At 35.4% G+C, this 19535-nt stretch overlaps 1 protein-coding gene across 1 annotated transcript in view; it reads right to left on the minus strand.

The window, feature by feature from the left end:
- LOC140160496 (TBC1 domain family member 1-like) overlaps positions 1 to 19535 on the minus strand; it is a 110188-nt gene that overhangs the window by 40076 nt on the left and 50577 nt on the right. Inside the window, 2 exon segments of the mRNA XM_072183730.1 lie at positions 3827 to 3898; positions 4056 to 4187. Of these exon segments, the coding sequence (XP_072039831.1) occupies positions 3827 to 3898; positions 4056 to 4187 (204 nt within the window).

The following is a 19535-nucleotide window of genomic DNA, read 5'->3' on the forward strand; positions in this document are numbered from 1 at the left end:
CCCCATTATTCGCTGATCACACGGTCATCTCAAAATACGGTTTTACCCGCGCAAAGTGTGTGCTGTTAGTGCGACGCCTGACAAGCGTGTGCTTTAACTGTCGCGTATGCTTTGCAAAAGCCTTCTAGTGCGTTGCCAGAAAAGCACGAAAAACAAAAATGCACTTTTTGCACATGCGTTTGCAGGGATAACCTCGTTTTGGTAGCAAAATGGCGGATCTGTGCAAAGGGCGAATAGGCCACTGTGTTGTAATTTCTGTCTGTAGAAACACAGAAAATACAAATTGGATAATGTCTTTGTCAAACAACTGAATCTGTAAAAGAGGTTATGCACAAAAACAACAGTCATAAACAAACAAGTCATAGATTTCTGACCAAATCTGCAAAAGAGGTTATGCACACAAACAGTCATAAACAAAACAAAACACGGTTTCTGATGGCATCAAAATGTAAACTATTTTGGAATAAGTGTGGGGGAGATGAGGCTGTGGATCATGAAGTGCCTCTTTATGAATTGTTTTCTTTATCACCATTTACTACAATCCTGTTACAATTGTATTGCAACATAAGTAGCGTATGTCTGCTCTATCTCTAGACTATGGCATGTCATCATTTGTGAGTTTCATCATTCAGTCAATTCGGAGCATAATAAAAATAAATAAATAAATGTCGGTGATTTAACGTGCGCTACACCTAAGTACCAGCACACTTCAACAATTATTCCGCTGCCATTAGGGTATATCAGAATCATTTCCGCTTCCACAAGTCCGCAACTGATGCGCAGGTACTCTCAGCGACTTAGATTGTGATTACCCCCAGCAGCTCCCCAATTTACACCTGGGTGGAGTGAAGCAGTTGGGAATTAAGCCGTCTTGCTTAAGGACGCAACACACTGGCCGTGGTGGGGCTCGAACCCGCAACCTTTCGATTATGAAGCTCGCGCTCTAACCATTAGGCCACCGTGCTTCCCTGTTATTCAAGTGTACATGAAATTACTGAATTACTGTACGACCCAATTTCAGCATTATCAAGTTTACTCAATGAATGATGTTGGCAGTGATGAACTTATATAAGCCTTTTTGAAGAATGTCGGACATAATAGGAAGGCGATGTTCAGTTTAATAGGCTACATGTACAGCATTTTGAATTTTGCTTATGGTTTGTGTGACCAGAAATATTCACAACATAATGATGACATATACAATGTAACAGCTACCTTCTTTTATTTGTTGCAATGGGTAATTCAATTTAAAATCCAAACATCCCAGTAGAAGCACTTACACAGCCATTTCAACTCACAGTTGCAGCTGATGTTCATCCAGCCAGATATATTTGTTAAATTGCAGTAACTGCTGAAATTGATCAAATTCAGTTGGATTTGACACAATTTGGCCTCAAATGAGACATTTTTGTTTGCAATTCCAAAATCTGCCATACCTTTTCTACTATTTTGTGCATAAAAATTGTTGGATCTAGAAATAGTTCAAATGGATTCACCACACTGTGTCAGCTTGGCATTATACATATTGATTGTGCTGATGGGTTATTACAGATAGTGGTTAACCTCATCTTTGAAGATGTGTCTGGAATGTTTTGATAAAGTATCCAAAATATCTACCAGAGATATTTAAAAATTACAAGAAATGCATGGTGAGCTTCAATTTTCTATACCATTTTTCGTCCCGATGTGGTAGTGACGTCAACGCGTTGAGGCAGCTGTTTTGTTCACGCATCTTTGCAGCGTCTTTGAGCATGTGCGTGTGTATACAGTACTTTGAGCGAACACTAGCTATTGGAAGCTGCGCCCAATGAAATGCGCACCAACATCACTGCCATGTCAGGGTGAAAATGGTACAGTGCACATTTATATATATGATCATAAAATACATGCATAGAGCAAATATCTTTTTATTATCATGATTATTTAATATCATATTATTCCGATTCTATTATACCCTGTTAATGAATACCTTTTCCATTATTCTATATTAATAAAACCATATACTATAAAATAATTAGTTATCTTATATGCGTAAGTTTGGGATATGCTTTATTTGACCACTTTCTCACATTATTATGTTTTGATGAAATCCCTGTGTGAAAATATGATAATGATAAAATTGGATGCCTTAAGCCCAATATTTATTGGTTTCAAAACGCTTGGACCTGACTACATCTCGCCCAATTTTTTCAAACTCATAGCTAAATAAATATGGGTTAAATCGACCCGATTTTATATCAAAATTGTACTAGTTTTTGTTTAATAGAAGCACCCAACCATTAACATGAAGCAAAGTAATGTGCAAGAATAATTCAAGAGAGAGAGAGAGATTAAAAAAGTCCAAGAATCTTCAAAGTAAAGTCTAAAATAGATTGACATTTCAGGATGCTAGCCTCTCTATTGATAGTCTCACCCTTCATGCTGACCCCATCAAACTTTGGTACAAATCATGCAATATCATTGACATGTTCAGGATGCATTACATATCCTGTTTCTGTTCACAGAAAACAAGCAGTCTTGGAAGCAACTATATAGAACATCAGATATTCTTTAGGATTTTTTCATCAAATTTACCAAAATATGTGTTAGCCAAAATATTAGAATGTGTGAAATTGGAGGAGGGTGGATAAATTAAGCCAAATCTTGCCAGTGCATTAGATAGAAAACAACAAATTTGTTTGTTGCTTAATTGTTAAGTACAAAAACTTACTCATCATGTTTTGGGACACTTTGAATATAGTAATGTAAATAAGCCTCCTTCCTCCATATCACTGATAAATCGTGCAATTTTGCTCATGTACCCATAGGAAGCGGGAGGTCTGCGAGGTTAGGGAAGGGTTTAGGGTTGACACTCAAAAATAACAAAAACAAGGGCATAGTATTGTACAACCTTTCCATAGGTGTTCCAACATTGTAGCATGAAAACTACTGCTCTCAGGGATGGTCCTTAGTGTTGCTCAGAATCCTGCCTGAAATTCCTTTATAATGCTGAACATGATCTATCTATATATTTCTCACATAATAAACCTTGAAATTATCATACAATCAGATATTTCCGGAAATCTCCAAGGGTCTTTCCAATAAACATTCAATTTCTTCTTAGATTTCATAACCAATGACTGTGAAAATCTATAATACTAGTAGTATTCTTATATGCTACAAATAAACAGATGCTGCAAGCGGTAGCTAGAGAAAACATCTTCCTCCCTCAGGTACACACATTTCCATACAAAATCCCTAGATTTTAACCAAATAAATATTTGCAATCTTTCCAAAGTGAGTGAATCAGTCTGCAAAACACAGCAAGTGAGGTAAAAAGCCATTCCAAATTCCCTTTTAGATCAAATAGCAATCATAAAAATACAAAGAGGAAAGCGAAAAATACACCACAAACCCAAAGCCATAAACAGGCAAAGAAGCTGCTTAGAGTAAATTTCCCAATTGTTCAGAGTTCCAGGTACGCAATGGTGATCATGGAGCGTGTAGAACAGGTGTAGTATCCGCCCCCTCTACACGCACGGTGATCACCATTAACCAATTTCTTGTTGTCAGAATTGTTGATCAGCCAGTAAATGTTGATTAGTTTGCTATCTGCATTCAGGTTTATAAACGCTTGAACCACACATAACTCTGAAGAAGCAGGATACTTACTTTTGTAAAAACATGAATTGAACTTAAATGATTACTTAGGAAAGAAGTGGATTTTGACACGAATCGAGTCAGAAAGTGCATAATTTTGCTCCTTGTATGTTAATTTAAGTTACGTGTTCCATCACCAACCAATCTGCTCTATAAGTACCAACAATTGTTTATGCATAATACTCACTCCTGCCGGTTTGTCAGGCAATTTCTTAACAAGCAATTCTTTATTGAGTTCCAATTTCAATTTATTTGCTTCCTGTGTGAGTGCATGTGGACAAAAGCATGGGGAAAATAAAATATTGGTAGTAGCATCAATTTATGAGAACTCAGACTTGAAGATTTCATCTTTTTTACTTTAAACCATGCAATTATAATTATATATGAAATTTTGCATTTCACATCAAAACACTTACAGAATTAGGACTGTTACTGGCGCTGTCACCTTCTCCAATATGTCTGTGTGTTTTCTGTTGTTCTTCGCAGACAGCTCGTAGCATACTCATCACCAACTCGTTCATTTCTTGCTGTGAAGTCGGCTTCAGAAGCTGTATGGAAAATAAAACAAAATAGGGGCAATATTAAAACTAATGTATGCAATTAGCAATTTTCTAAAGTTGCAACCTAGCATTTTGCATTAATCTAAATATATAAACAACACAAAATTTATGTAAAAACAACCATTTTGAATAAAATCACACACAAAAACGTTATTGGCCCATTTTTGTTTGGTTTACCACTTAACATACATATGAATAAGTTATTTTATCAAATTCTAAGTCAAAACAACCTGATTGGGAGACAGGTACAGTTGTATACATTCAGTATGAAATATTAAAGAGCATATATTTCCCTTGATACATCAAGTATTACTATCTATCTTTCTGTACATGGATTGCTTGGTATTCAGATAAACATCTCCAAAAAAGTATCTAACCCCCCTTAAATAATGGCCATTATTAAAAAATGGGCTATTGTATTACAAATCTGTAAAATGTGTTGGAAGCAGAATTTATTTCTCCGCATTTTGACACCTCATTAGACACGATAGCCCAGAAAGAAATAAAACACCGGTCAATTTAATGTAGTGAGGTCCAGATTTGAAAGTTGCACTAACAACAATACAAAAACACTCAGATAACATTACACAGATTTCCTTCCATTCTTCTGAATACAAATCAATAGAATTTACTGAAACTTTCAAATCTTGGGTTACATTGATTTAAATGTACGCTGCGGCATCAATATTTAGACAATTGCTACAAATGAGGTGTCAAAATGCGCAGAAATAAATTCTACTTTCAACGCATTTTACAGATTTGTAATACAATCGCCCGTTTTTTTTGAATAATGGCCATTATTTATGGGGGGTTAGTTACTTTTTTTGAGATGTTTATATTATCATATATTAAAGGTGAAAAAGTTTTCCAAAAACAGGTGCCGTTTGTTTTTGATGGCCCTGTTTATAATAAAATTCCAGGTTATCACGCAGCTATTGGGCGCAGGACTTAAGCTAGTTGCACTTTGCATAATATGTGTCACAGACGAGTGCTTAAATGTGAATTTACGCGAGGGTAAGGATGCTCATGTACGCTTAATATTAAAGTGCGTAAGCATCTGCTGCTCGTGACCTGGTTTTCCAAATGTTTCTGATGTTGATTTGAAAAGTTCAATTGAAATGTGAATTGCTATCAAGTAAAATGGGTTAACACTATGCTATATATTGCTGAAAATCCTGAATCATTGTCTCTGAAAAAACATTGCTTTAAAACAATAGCAAATGAAAGAAAGTTCAACAGTATAAATTTATTGCAAACATTTTATTCCCATTCCATACTTAAGAAATTGTTAAAGTTAGAAAGATCAATATCATTCAAAATAATTAAACCAAGCAACAATATGCACACTTATGTGGAAAGAAATCAGTCACTCATCACTGTGGAGTTGAATTAACACCTGTTCGCATTCGCATGCACCAGTACATATTACATTTTCTTGGGTCTTTATAACATTTCCTCTGTGCATTACAAATTGTATCTTTCAGTCCTTCTCTATCATAGAAGTAGAAAAATATCTTAGGACTTAAAATTTTACTGGGGTAATGAAAAAAAATAGGAGCTTTCTTCATTTGCAGAAATCACATTTTTGATGAAATAAAAGTTTTTGGGCTGAGGTTTTTTACAGGATTTCAATGGATAACAGATATCCATTTCCTGAAAATTGATCTGGCCCTTAGCCAGGTAGCTGTCCGCTTGTGTGCACTGTGCAGCATTGAACATTCATGAGGACTCATCTGGAGAATAGGCTATGGCAGGGTTTAAAGAGTTATCACCCCATTTAACAAATAAAAATTGTTCTTGTAATGCTGAAATACAATACCAATTTCATCATCCAATTCCAGAAATTTAAAAAAAAAACCTTTTATGATCCCATTTCCAGAATCCAGAAATTTCCAGAAGATGTACATCCCTATTTCAATCGGGTCACGTACCTTTAATAGTAAATAAATATTGTGATCTACTTCACACTGCCCATTAAGCACCGACAAAATTGATTCCTGTGTTTCTTAACATACATTATGTACACACAGGCTACATAAAAAGATGCCTAGATTTGAATTCTTTAAGAGCATGTAAGATAGCGCAAGCACTCATCATCCATCGCAATTGCCTATTACGGTATACTGACTTTACTTAAAAGCAAGAACCTTTGAGCGAAACCATTACTTAAATGTCACATAGCCTTTTGGATAAAGGTTGTATTTACAGAGGAATGAAATGCAATTACAATAACATGATAGACTGTGTTAATTAAAGCAAGATCTAATGTTAGCTTTATTGTCGGCACATACTGAGGATTACATTGAGCACATACTCTTCATCCTGGCTTTACCATGGCATTTTCTAACCCGCTACAGCTATTAAAATATCAACCTGTGTAATGAGCCTGACCTAATGTGACTGAATAATGTTCTCTCAGCAGTAGTCAAGTTAGCTCAATGGATAAGGTGTTCGACTATGGTGCGAGAGGTTGCGGGTTCGAACAGTGGTGGTGGTTAGTATACACTCACATGTAATATTTGTGTTTGTCTACTTATTGCCGGGACTAAAATTCTTGTTGTAATAATTATAATCGATCAATCAATCGATTATAACATAACTTTTGAAGAAATCAATAAAAATGTTGAACTTAATAACTACCAATTTACCTGTCTGTAAACATGGTTCATTTTGAACAATTCCAGTGAAAATGATATTGACTACTCACATTTTTAGTGATGTTTCACCACTACACTAGTGGTTTCATCAGACTGGCAACTCATCATACCTGACTGCTTCCTTTTATAGGCAACAGGAACCGTTGAGGGCGTGATGAGTTGGTCAAAGATGTTGTTGAGTTAATAGGCCCCCTCGTCCTTGTTTAGAGTGTCTTTTCCTTTTCGGCGTATCCTGATGGCTTCTTTTAGCCATCTAGTGGTCTTGTCAGCTTCTCTGTCAATAACTTTTTAGTCCTCCCAATTGAGTTGCCAGTCGGATGAAACCACTAGTGTAGTGGTGAAACGTCACAAATAATGTGAGTAGTCAACATCATTTTTCACTGGAATTGTTCAAAATAACCATGTTTACAGTTGAATCCAACATTCCAAATGAACTACCTCATTACCCATCTAAGGTTGCCAGACTACTGGTCTCAAGCATGCAATCGGTCATCAGTTTATTTTGAACAATGCCCTCGCCTTATATTATGTTGGCCTCAATAACCTATTCGTCCTATTGTAACATGAAATATTGTATTTAGGGTGCAAGGAAACCGTCATTGTCATCCACACCAGGTAAAATTATACAACATAGAAACAGCATGTGATGATATTGGATACATTTTACAAAACAGTAATTTTTGTTTTCACCCAAACCTCAGATTCATCAAAAGATAGGACACATATAATAACAATGCAGTATTATTGTGGTATAACTGCCCGTAAGTGAGACAGATGTAAAAACCACTAAAATACACACGTTGGGAAACATTTGTTGCACCACAAAACACAACATGATACGTCATCATCAAAGTTCATGATTCAACCGGTCAAAAGTTGAATTATAAATGCAAAAGCTGTTTGTTAACAAGCTGTCAATAATTACTCAGAAAACATTGCAAAACACAACATGTATACAACTGTAGGGTATGATGTACATCCACATAAAGACAGTAAGCTAGTGGATAGTGCATTAATAGGCCATAAGGTGACGAAAAAAGAAAACCCTGTTCTACGGGCCTGACCGACCCAGATTTTGAACAAATTGGGAAAAAAAAATTCCTGTACAAATGAATGCCGAAGCAAATTTCGAAAATTTCAGAAACAAAATTTTTTTTTTTTGTATTTTCCCAAATCGCAAAATATTTCAGAGTTTGGGTGCTTTTTTTGGGTCATTTAAAAAAAAAAATTTTTAAAGAGCCCGACCGACCGACCCTACTTGAAAGGTCCATCCGCCCGTAGAACAGGGTTTCTTTTTTTCTTCACCTAATGGCTAATTGTCAATTAATGAACTATATGACATATCTTGTTTGTCAATAAAAATTGATTTTGAGTAATGCCAAAACAAGTCATGAAATATTCCTATACTTTCAGCATTGTGAAAGGTGGCCATATCTCAATTTCAATATTGATGGAATCTGCAGCATTTTGTCATGTATCAACTGGGCATGTAACATGATGAAATGAAATTCATTATGTGTCGATCACAAAATGACATCATTTTTATTTGGATTGCTTGGTTGGCTATTACACAATCAGTACAAGTAAATTTAGTTTAACTTTTTACCTCTTTTGCCTTTGCTAGCATCTACTTCTCACAATGGGCAATTTCAGTTGAAATCCATACACCCCATATGGAAGAAATGACCTTAAGGGTGGTCTTAACCCTGGAATTATGGAAACTTTCGGGCTTCATAACTGCTAAATTATTAGGCTAAAGAATATAAAAGTATACCTTTTTAGACTGGAAATGACTTGCTGAATTCATCTGTGAGGGCCGATTTGGGCCAAGATGCTCATTTTTGGAGAAAAGCCCAGAAAGCGGGTTTTTTGGCCCAAATTTTAGTAATTGCAACGTAACAAAAAAATTGTTTGGCCAAATTTTTTTTTTTATTAATTTTTAAAAACTAGATAAAAATATCTAGGAAGGTTTTTTATTTTTTGAATTTTGACCAACTTTGAGAAATTTGCACCAAAAATGGTCAAAAATGCAAAATTTTCAAAAAATCATAAAAAGCCTGATTTTCTACCCAAATTTCAAATATTTTTGGTGAAGTTGGTCAAAATTTAAAAAATGAAAAAACGGTCCCTAGATATTTTTATCTAGTTTTTAAAATTAATAAAAAAAATTTTGGCCAAACAATTTTTTTGTTACGCTGTACTAAAATTTGGGCCAAAAACCCGCTTTTTGGGATTTTTCCAAAATGAGCATTTTGGCCCAAATTGGACCTCACAGATGAATTCATCAAGTCATTTCCATTCTAAAAATGTATACTTTTATATTCATTAGACTAGTAATTTAGCAGTTATGAGGCCCGAAAGTTTTCATAATTCCAGGGTTCAGACCAACCTTAATCTCCCACACAGGGGATGTAGATTTAAAATAGAGCCACCCAGTCAGCTAACCCCATTTGAAATTCACACTCCCTGTGGAAGATTAAGGTCTTGTCTTCCATATTATGTTATGTATGTTATGTTATATAGGGAGTGTGGATTTCATCTAGAATAGCCCAAATATTGGAGCTGCCTATCTTCTAAAACCTAATATTGGATAATCAAAACAAAAAGTCCTCTCTTCCCTCAAAGTGATAGTTCACAACTGGTCATGTTTTTTAAACTGGGACCCTAAAAAAGGTGGTGCTGTCACATTTTGCTAAATCATTTTGTCTTCTTATTCCTATATTTTTGCTAAAATTCATCATGAACAAATGGTTTTGGTCTTATTTTGAAGATAAATTATTAATCTAATGAATTAATAACAAATATAATTAAACAAATGTATTAATTAATTACAACAGCTTATTTAAGTTAATTAGTCAGGGGTGGTTCCGAAGTGGAGGAGCCGAAGCGGAGGAGCTCTGTGTAATTCCAATGGGAAGTTGGTGTTCATTAATAAAATTTATGCACTTTGTTGCCTTGTAGAAGTGAAAATGCATTTGCATAATGTTAATCTTATTTTTTAACTTTCTATAACTATAATTGCCTAGTTAATCTTAATAAACTTAGTAATTACGGATTTAATAAGCTTTTAATTAATGCAGTGGAATGTGGGTCATGCAATAGAATGGGCTTTAAATTTTGCATGCATATGAAATAAATTTCAATATGTTTTATATTTGAAATATAAAATAAATCTTCTCAAAGGAGATTATTACAGTCAAAGGATTTAATCTGATGACATATTGATCTCTGGTTATTGTTAAAAGTTTATTGATGTAGGCTATTTGTGCATGTATATGCCTACATGTACATGTACCTTTGTTACTAATTATTCACTGTATATTGATTTTTGGAACACCCTATATAGGAATTGGATATTTAAATTTGATATTATAGCAATTCTTTAAACTATATTGAATATATTTTCCAAATTTAATGGCACTTAGTGAAATTTTACATAAATTAACAAATTTAAAATACAACTTTTTTCACACCCTGTATAACACAATGGGCTTAACAAATATAGTGCAAACTATATATTTAATGAAAGGACTAACTGTGTACATTGCAAATATCAAGTTCATTTTCCAATTTAATATACTATGTAGAAATATTGAAGTGGTAAAGAAATTTAATTTTTTTCGGTATTTTTCAATGGAATCACCCTGTATATTTTTTGGTACACCTTGTATATATCCACTCAAACTTTACAGATTTGCAATCATGACAATATATGCTTTCTAAAAATGTATACTTTTACTAGTTTGGGTGAAAAGTTTTTGAAATATAATCAGAAATACAAAAAAGGAGTTCATTTTTGACAAATTGCAAGATGTGACACAATTGGGTCCCACCTCAAAAAACATGACCAACTATCAATGTCACAATGTTCATACTCTCTAAATGTAAAAGAGTGAAAAACCACTCTGAATTACAGAGTGAATTTAAGTTAGCTCTAAAAGAGTGGGTTTTAGCTCTAAAAGAGTGAAAACAGTACACATAATTTCACTCACGATTTCGAGTGAGCCTCACTCGCTCAAAAGTGGCGCAAAATCTCACTCTTTCTTGGAGTGAACTGTCAATAATCAGAAGCGCCGAAAATCGGCCAATGTTTGTTGAACTTGTGTAACAAAATGGCGAACAGTGTGTGAATGAATGGCGAAAAGAAAGCGGATTTGATGAAGAAATAGACAGCATACTCAATAGTGATTACATTTATGTGTAGGTCATAACTCGTAGCAAGTATACACTTGGTCTGGAGACAACGGCGGCAGTAAGCTTAAGTCATATGTGAGCAGTTTGTTACCGGCCCAGTGCCGGTTTACATGTACGCATATGTAAGCTTATGTAGGTTACGCCGCATCACGCTTCTCCAGACTGTGACCGTAAACATGGTATTTGCCAAGTGTTATGTCCTACACCTAAGTGTACTCACCATTGAACAGTTTGACTATTAGCTTCACTAAATCCATAGTTTTTCATCATTCATCCCACACTGAAGTTCGACACATTGTAATGCGTGCTTAAGCTTTAGACCAGTTCAATATTCCTAGACCGGCCCTACCCTAACCTGGGGCCTAGCCTCACAACAATTTAAAGCACATAGTAGCTGTTATGAACTGCTGTGATATTCTTGTATATAAAATAGGCCTAAATGAATAAATAAATAAATAAATGCTCTTTTCTGATTCACTCTTTTCCGGAGTGAATTTTTTCACTCTTTCTTGAGAGTGAGCTTCACTCTAAAAGAGTTGTCACTCAGATGGCTCTTTGAAAGAGTGAGATTTCACTCTTTTTGAGTGATTTTTCACTCTGTCACATTTAGAGAGTAACTAGTTCGCAACAAGCACGTACATGTAAATATGCACATAATTTTCATATAAGGGATGCTTTATGACATGGCCATGAGTGTGAATGTATGATATTCATACTTGATTTTCACCCTTATGTTCCTTATTCAGTAGATATTGCACCTACAAGATGACACGTGTAGATCAGTAAAGATCACACCCGGGATCACACCCCTAAGTATGTCAGAAGTCATGTACATGAATCAACACTACAGGCTATCTCAAAATAGTTCATGCCACTGAACATCACGAGACACTGTTTTGAAAGAAAGAATACTCTACGTAATATAGCATTTAAAGAATTTCCATTTTCTGTAACCTGATTGGCACTGAAGTATTACATATTTAATGGCCTGCCCGGGTCTTGAAATAAACAATTTTAACACCTTCCTCTTTTTCAAAGATGTTTATTGTTTATCAAGTTTCAATAACAGGATGAAGAAACGATAGATGTTGATGGGCGGGGTTTTCAAATAACGAAACAAAAGCGTGTGTAGATTGAAGAGGAGTTCATTATGAAATACATCAAGTGATGAGTACTACATTGTTTTGAATCTGTTACCAAAATCTATTTCTGCAATTGATATCATTATTTTTATCGTATGGTCAAGTAAAACCAACAAAAAAGAGGCACAACCACTACTCCACAAGCAATCTGACGCAGTTAGCCGAAACAAGTGCCTCATGCTGACTGCTCGCTGTTCGGGCATCACAATCTGAGGGAACCGAGTAAGTTGTAAAATGGAAACTGTCACAAGGATGAGTACTATTTGGGGACACCCCCTCATTCAATATACTTCCTATATGGAAGTGATTTACAAGAAAGGTTATTGTACAATGTAACAACATGCATAGCACAAATGCCAGAGGATATTTGCACTACCTGGTGGAATCATTAAATTTGGTAGCATGCTTCTATGGTGCAAACTACATGTATGATATATTGGTAAAGATTATCCAGTAAATTATAATTTTAAGACCGAATTAAAAAGACAAGTTTGCGTATGACTTCATGTCAACCAATCACACCGTGCCTTTGCCCTGATGTTAGACGCAAACTAGTCTTTTTAATTTAATTTGGTCTTAGATTTAGGGAAGGTGACCAATCAGATGGCTGACAAAGTTTGGAGCTACCAGACGCAACTGTATTACAGGTAAATTAAGTCATTCTTGGCAGATTCCATTTAGGTGCAAGTTGGGACATGTGTAAACATTACAAATATAAAAAAAAATCAAGTTTGAAAAAAAATGAACCAATTTCATATTATAAGATCGTACATTATTGTTATAGGATCAGATATTGCCCAGTCCTGATAGTTGAGTATCGTATTAATAAAAGTACCGCCCATCCTTGGGTCTCATAATGGCGATATATCAGACAACATACAACTGAGTTTGCCTCCTTAATTAATGTATAATTAAGCCAGTAGTCAGCTTGCAACATGGTGTCAGAAGTGAAAGTCTGATACTCGAGAGACCCCCGCCCGTTTTGAGATGACTCCGATCGCCGTGGAAGTCGAAAGCAGAGAGATATGATCATTTTTAGTTTGGTCACCGGGCGTAAAACAACGACATTGAAAATGTGAACAGAAAACTTTCCACGAATCCGAAATAGCTAATGGGTGACGTGCTGTGTTGCCTAATGGACTGCAAGCTGAAATTAGCAGAACAGTGGATGGAAAAGAAAGAAAAATCGGCGAGATCGCGAGATGCTTTGAACTGAGGAACTTTGAAAGAATCTGATAAAACTAGTTTGCAGAATATTAATCAAGAAAGCTGAGCAGAGTCAGATATGACAGCAAGAATACAAAACTGGCAAACTAAGACTAAGTGAATTGACAGTGAATGATCCAAATGATAGCAAGTCATGCAAGTACAACTACAAGTTGACAAAGCTTAAAAAGGACTTGTGACTTTTGCTGATACACAATGAGATATGTGTTTACAATGTGATGCCATTGGACGCGATTATAAAATGATTATGAACCATGTTAGCAATGTAGAAGCCATTCGCATGCAGGATGCAAGTCATTTGTCATAGAGATGATTCCAGAAGAGAATCACCATGAGGATGTTTGCAAGCAATAATCTGAGGTGAAGTGGACTGCAACGTTGCACCTCACCGGGTGTAAGCCATTCAACATGCGACGCAGATGTGATGCCATCGGTGTGTTCAGGATGTAAGGCACCCAACTTTGTGTATTATCGAGATTGACAGATCAAAATGACAAGAAGATCTGCAGAAAGAAAACTGGAACTCACTGGTCAAGACTGAATCCTCAACGCGATTACTTGTTCACAGTTTAACAACAACAATACCTTTAAACCATTTTGAATTATAAAGTTTCTTGAAATTAACCTCATTTAAAATAAAAAAATGCTGTATGTCGCGAAAAGACTTTGGACATTTTCGTCAATTGGTGCATCTGGACAATCGTAGTTTCCAGCAATTTTCTTCACATTTACAGAGAGGAAGAGAAGACAGCACAGCAACTTAGTAATTTTAGGCACTTGTGTTAATAGGTTTTTCTTAGGCCATTCATACTGGGCAACCAAAATTTAAACTTTCCAAATTAACTAATTATGTTCACAGATAAATGACTTTTGAAATCTGTCAAGTCAAGACTCGAGTAAACTTTCATGGAATTGACAATGGTCAATGGACACTAACATTCTTGTTTAAATAAAGAAAGGGAGATGTTATAGGATCAGATATTGCCCAGTCCTGATAGTTGAGTATCGTATTAATAAAAGTACCGCCCATCCTTGGGTCTCATAATGGCGATATATCAGACAACATACAACTGAGTTTGCCTCCTTAATTAATGTATAATTAAGCCAGTAGTCAGCTTGCAACAATTATATGGCTTTAATTTACCTGTTGGTAGCTCTGAAAGTTGTGAACTCATTTCCAGTATTCAATTTAACCAGATACAGCAAAAATCAGACCAATTTGAAAATTATCAATTTGAAAAGATATGCAACCTATTTCAGTACAGTATAGCTTTCTTAGTCAACAACCAAGTTTTGCTTTTTGTATGCACAAGCAATGAATATTGGGTTTCAGTTGATACGAAACCTAATGTAAATGAAATCCTATCCTTTTATCAGAATAACATACAAATAGACTTGATTATAAGGTAGAATGGTCAGTTTTCAAATATTGGTAAATTAGGTGAGATGTAACAAGATCAGGCAAACAGGACTGTAGACTACTCCGTAGTCCACTTGCCCATTGTGTATACTCTGGATATTGTATTTAAGCTTAAAACTCTGATTTAATTAATGTGTGCACAATTGATAGATTTTCACAACCTCTGTTTGTTAGCTTCCCAAGTGGACTACTGACTTTGACTTGCGGTTAACATTTTTAACACAGGACTCTGTGGAGAGTTAGGCCAATTTCTGGCCTAACTAAAATTGGCCATGATGTAATGCATCTTTAATTGGATCTGGCTTGTGATTGGTCGCCCAGATCTTGTTATGGTTTAAATCCTCCGGGCACCTGCCTTTACCATTAATAACTACATGGTACACAACTATGCGGCCTTTGTGTTGGCGGGAACATTGAGCTCTAAGTAAGTACATGAGTGTGTCTTATATTTGCTTGCGGTTTAATTGGATTGATAAACAAGTATGATTGACAGTGCATGTGTTAGGGACTTTGCCCGTTCAAAGTCCCGTTTTAAAATCATGAAAATGCAATGTCCATAGTCGATTTTTAACTCGTAGATTCTAAAATCAGAATTGTTCAGTATCAATCAATCAATCAATCAATCTTTATTTCATTCAAAATACAACAATACAATAACAGCAAAACAACACATTTGAATGAGGAGATGCTCAGAAGGCCAAAAAGGCCCGAACAAGCACCCCCTTAACCTTAGCCTAAGTTGAAGTGCCAATATAATTATGACATTATGATATGTTGCATTCAATAATATAAGCCTACGTACACTTTACTTTTACTGTTACTAATATAATTATATAAACTTTTTCTTCACAATTTTATACTAGTATTTTGATGTAATAAATATCAGTATAATTTCGAGTTCAACTGAATGCTTTCATCATGATTAATAACATGCTTTTATTTATCAAAAATCGACAATGGCATAGTCTAACAGGGCTGTAGCAAGTTGAAAAATGTGAGGCAGCCATCATAATTATGGGCGGCAAAAATACAAATTGGCGCCAAAATTAGAATAAAGGTGTGAAGAAAAACGTAGCAAATTTCTCATAGAGTGGGGTGGCCATGGCCTACTTGGTCGCCCGCTTTGCTACGGCCCTGCAGGCGAAAAGTGTGCCGAATATTACAAAATAAATTGATTTATCCAAACCTAGATGGGGCTGATGGCGCTTAGTTACAGCAGAGAAGATGAGAAGCTGGTTACAGCGTTTTATTAAGGCCAATGGCAGTAGGGTCTATTGTTTGTGGTAGCTAATGGAAGGTATCAAGAAATTTCCAGCATGGACCAAATTTTTGGGCATTGAGCACATTGCAATATATAGCTCAAGAGAAGTAGGTGGATTTTAGTAGCAACACACATGGGTGTCAAACCTGGGGGCATCGGGGGGCATAGGGATGTGTCCACACACACACACACAGTTTGGGAGTACCTTTAATATCAGTGCATAATACACATGAATTCAAACATGGAAACACTTCAGTTGAACAATCATAAGATCAAATGTTAAATAGGAGTTGAAAGCTTTTAAGGGGTGGGGTATGAACGTTTGGACAGTATTTATTTTGGGACATTAGAGCACATCAGACATATCGAATTGCTTTCTGAATACGAAGAATGTCCTTCTGATATCAAATAATTTTGATTTTTTGAAATTCGCAACGTAATACACATTTTATGGGAAATCATTAAAAATTGATATTTAACAGTACTCGAAGTCAACTTTATAAATCTGATGATTTATACTTAAAGTGTATGTAGGTGGGATGAAAAGCCGACGATCAATTGAAAATTTGGACCTTTCGTATTGAAGATATGGATTTTTTTCCCAAAACACCAAAATATATTAGGTCTTTTTGGGAAAAAAATCCATATTTTCAATATGAAATATCAAAATTTTCAATTGATCGTCGGCTTTTCCTCCCAGCTACATGCACTTTAAGAATATATCATTAGATTTATAAAATTTACTTCAAGGACTGTTATATATCAAAAATGTAAAAAATATCAAATTTTAATAATTTGTCATAAAATTTGTATTATATCGTGAATTTCAAAAATGAAAATTATTTGATATCAGAAAGACATTCTTCGTATTCAGAATGCAATTCGATATGTCTGATGTGCTCTCATGTCCCACTAAAAAATCATGTCGAAACGCTCAAAACGCTCATTCTAGATCCCTTAAGCTTTCAAAAAATTGAGACTGTAGGAAAAGACAATGACTTTCATGTTTGTAGACACAACACTTGTGCTGACTTGCACTTCAAATCATAAACTGTGTACAAAATACAATCTTGGTTTGACATTTTATATTGTTTTGTTTTTTGATGTGAAATTTACCAATTAAACACTGGGCCCCGTGTTGGCTGAGTACTGCAAACACTCAACAAACAGGTGAAAATATACGGGCTACAGGCCTGTCTACAGTAGACTGTTGAAAATAAAAATCACAATACCGAACTACATTTTTTATCCTGTCCCCATTATAACAGCCTATAGCCTACATATTCAGATTCACAGGAAATAGTGAAGTAACATGGAGTTTCTCTGCAATTTGAGCTATTTTTGTTGAAAGGAAGCTATTTAACTAATGCCATTACATATTAGACCATTTTGGCTTTTAAAAATACAGAATGTTTCTAAAAAACTGAGTCCTGTTTAGAGCTTAAAATGAGTCATGGTCTAGACTGCATGTAAATTCAGGTGAACTAGGCCTCACTTTTTTCTCAAACTGTACATGTCCTGGTAGAAAAGCTCTTATTATCACCCTTGACTATCATGCAGAAAACAGGATCAGGTAGATAACAGCACTTCACATCCTAAATAAGCTACATGCTAGTATGCTATATATTGCAAATGCCAAATTGAAGCAGGAACAAGATGATGCTGACAGTTTTGTAGTCTTGTCAACAATTTTTGACATTTTTTTCCAATTCACAATACTTAGGGAACTGCAAAGTAACAAATTGACTTCTTTGCTGATATCGCAAATATTGGGCTATTGTAGCTTAAATCCATATCCCTTACAGAAGACATGGCCTTAATCTTCCACACAGTGAGTGTGAATTTCAAATGGGGTTACTTGACTGGGCAATTTCATTTCAAATCTACACCTCCTGTGTAAGAGATTAAAGTCATTCTAAGGGTGTGTATGGATTTTAAACTGGAATAGCCCAACTCTCTTAACTCATCTATAAAGAGTCAATCCCGGTGGGGTCACTCCCTGGCAGGGGGGACACGTAGGACCGTTACCACAAGTACAAATTACCCCCTTTCGCAGTCGATTTCAAGGACAAATCATGAAATTTTACCCCCTTTTTTACTCTAAAACAAGGACAAAATGGTACTCTGAAACACCCCTATTTTTTAGATTTCGAGGACACATTTCCTATTTTGACCCTATTTCAACATTTCAAGGACAAGGACAATGTTTTTTTTCAGTAATTAACAGGGCATCACTGAATTCAAGTACATGTAGTACCCCTTGCATATAAATTGGCTATTGCAAAATTTCTGTGAATCTATGCTAAGGCTACGCACGAACCGAGAACAATATTGATCATGGGATGAGTACGAAGTAGGAAACCAAATTATTCCTTATTTATCTGGCCAGCTATCCACGGGATCGGGAGAAAATAATAAGAACCCCTTTTTTCAATTTCGTGGAGATTTGTGCGATAAAACATCCCTATTTTTCCAATTTCACGGACAATTTTGTCCGCGGGCAAGCCCTAAAAATTACCCCTTTTTCCGTGATTTTGGTAACGATCGTGCGGTCAGTATTGCAAGTTGAGTGACCCCACCGGGGAGTCAATATGCACACTGACATGATTATTGCCGATCAGTTGATTTTGCTCTCAAAATATCTGAAAATGTTTGTATTTAAGTCCTGCCTGGAGTTTTGCAAATATGAACTGTTCAATATCTGAAAGTTTATGTAGGGCCCTCTTGATTTAGTTTGCATTTCAGTGAGCTTGCCGGTTCCATGTGTACATAATTAAAAATCTGTGCCTAGGATACCAGTAATCTTCCCATAAAGATGTCACATTATATGATAAAATTAATATGCTCCATAATGAACCATTATTGGTAATAGTAGAACCTATATGTGTGTATCTAATGGGTGTACCTTTAACTGCTCAATTGACTTTCAAGAAGGTCTGTATTTATATCAGTGTACATAGTAAAAGAAAACACTCAAAACAGACAACTATGGAAAATTGAATATAAGTAATGTACAAACTGCACACTTCTCGATGACATAAGTATTATGTTATTATATGAATTATTTGTACATAATTTTTGCAAGGCTTTACTGCTAATCAGCACACATCTAGGTTGAGTAGTCTAGTCTAGTCTTGTTCTCTGCTTAACCCTCTTATTATAAACACTCTTGAATCTAGCCTATCAAGTACCGCTACATCGCACATCATCATCTAAATGCATCTCATGAAAACTGGGATTTCAACTAAAGCTGCCCCAGTTCATTTTGATTACTTCAAGTTCACTAATAAAAGACTTGTGAGTGCATCTGAATTTGCTTGTTTATTGAACATGTTTTTCCTAGATTTAGGCCTTGTTAACCCTAACCCAACCAGAGCTCACTAAAGCTCACTATTAAAACCACTGCTTGGGCATGCATTCCACGTGATGCGATGA

Source organism: Amphiura filiformis, chromosome 9, assembly GCF_039555335.1.
Source record: "Amphiura filiformis chromosome 9, Afil_fr2py, whole genome shotgun sequence".
NCBI lineage: Eukaryota > Metazoa > Echinodermata > Ophiuroidea > Amphilepidida > Amphiuridae > Amphiura > Amphiura filiformis.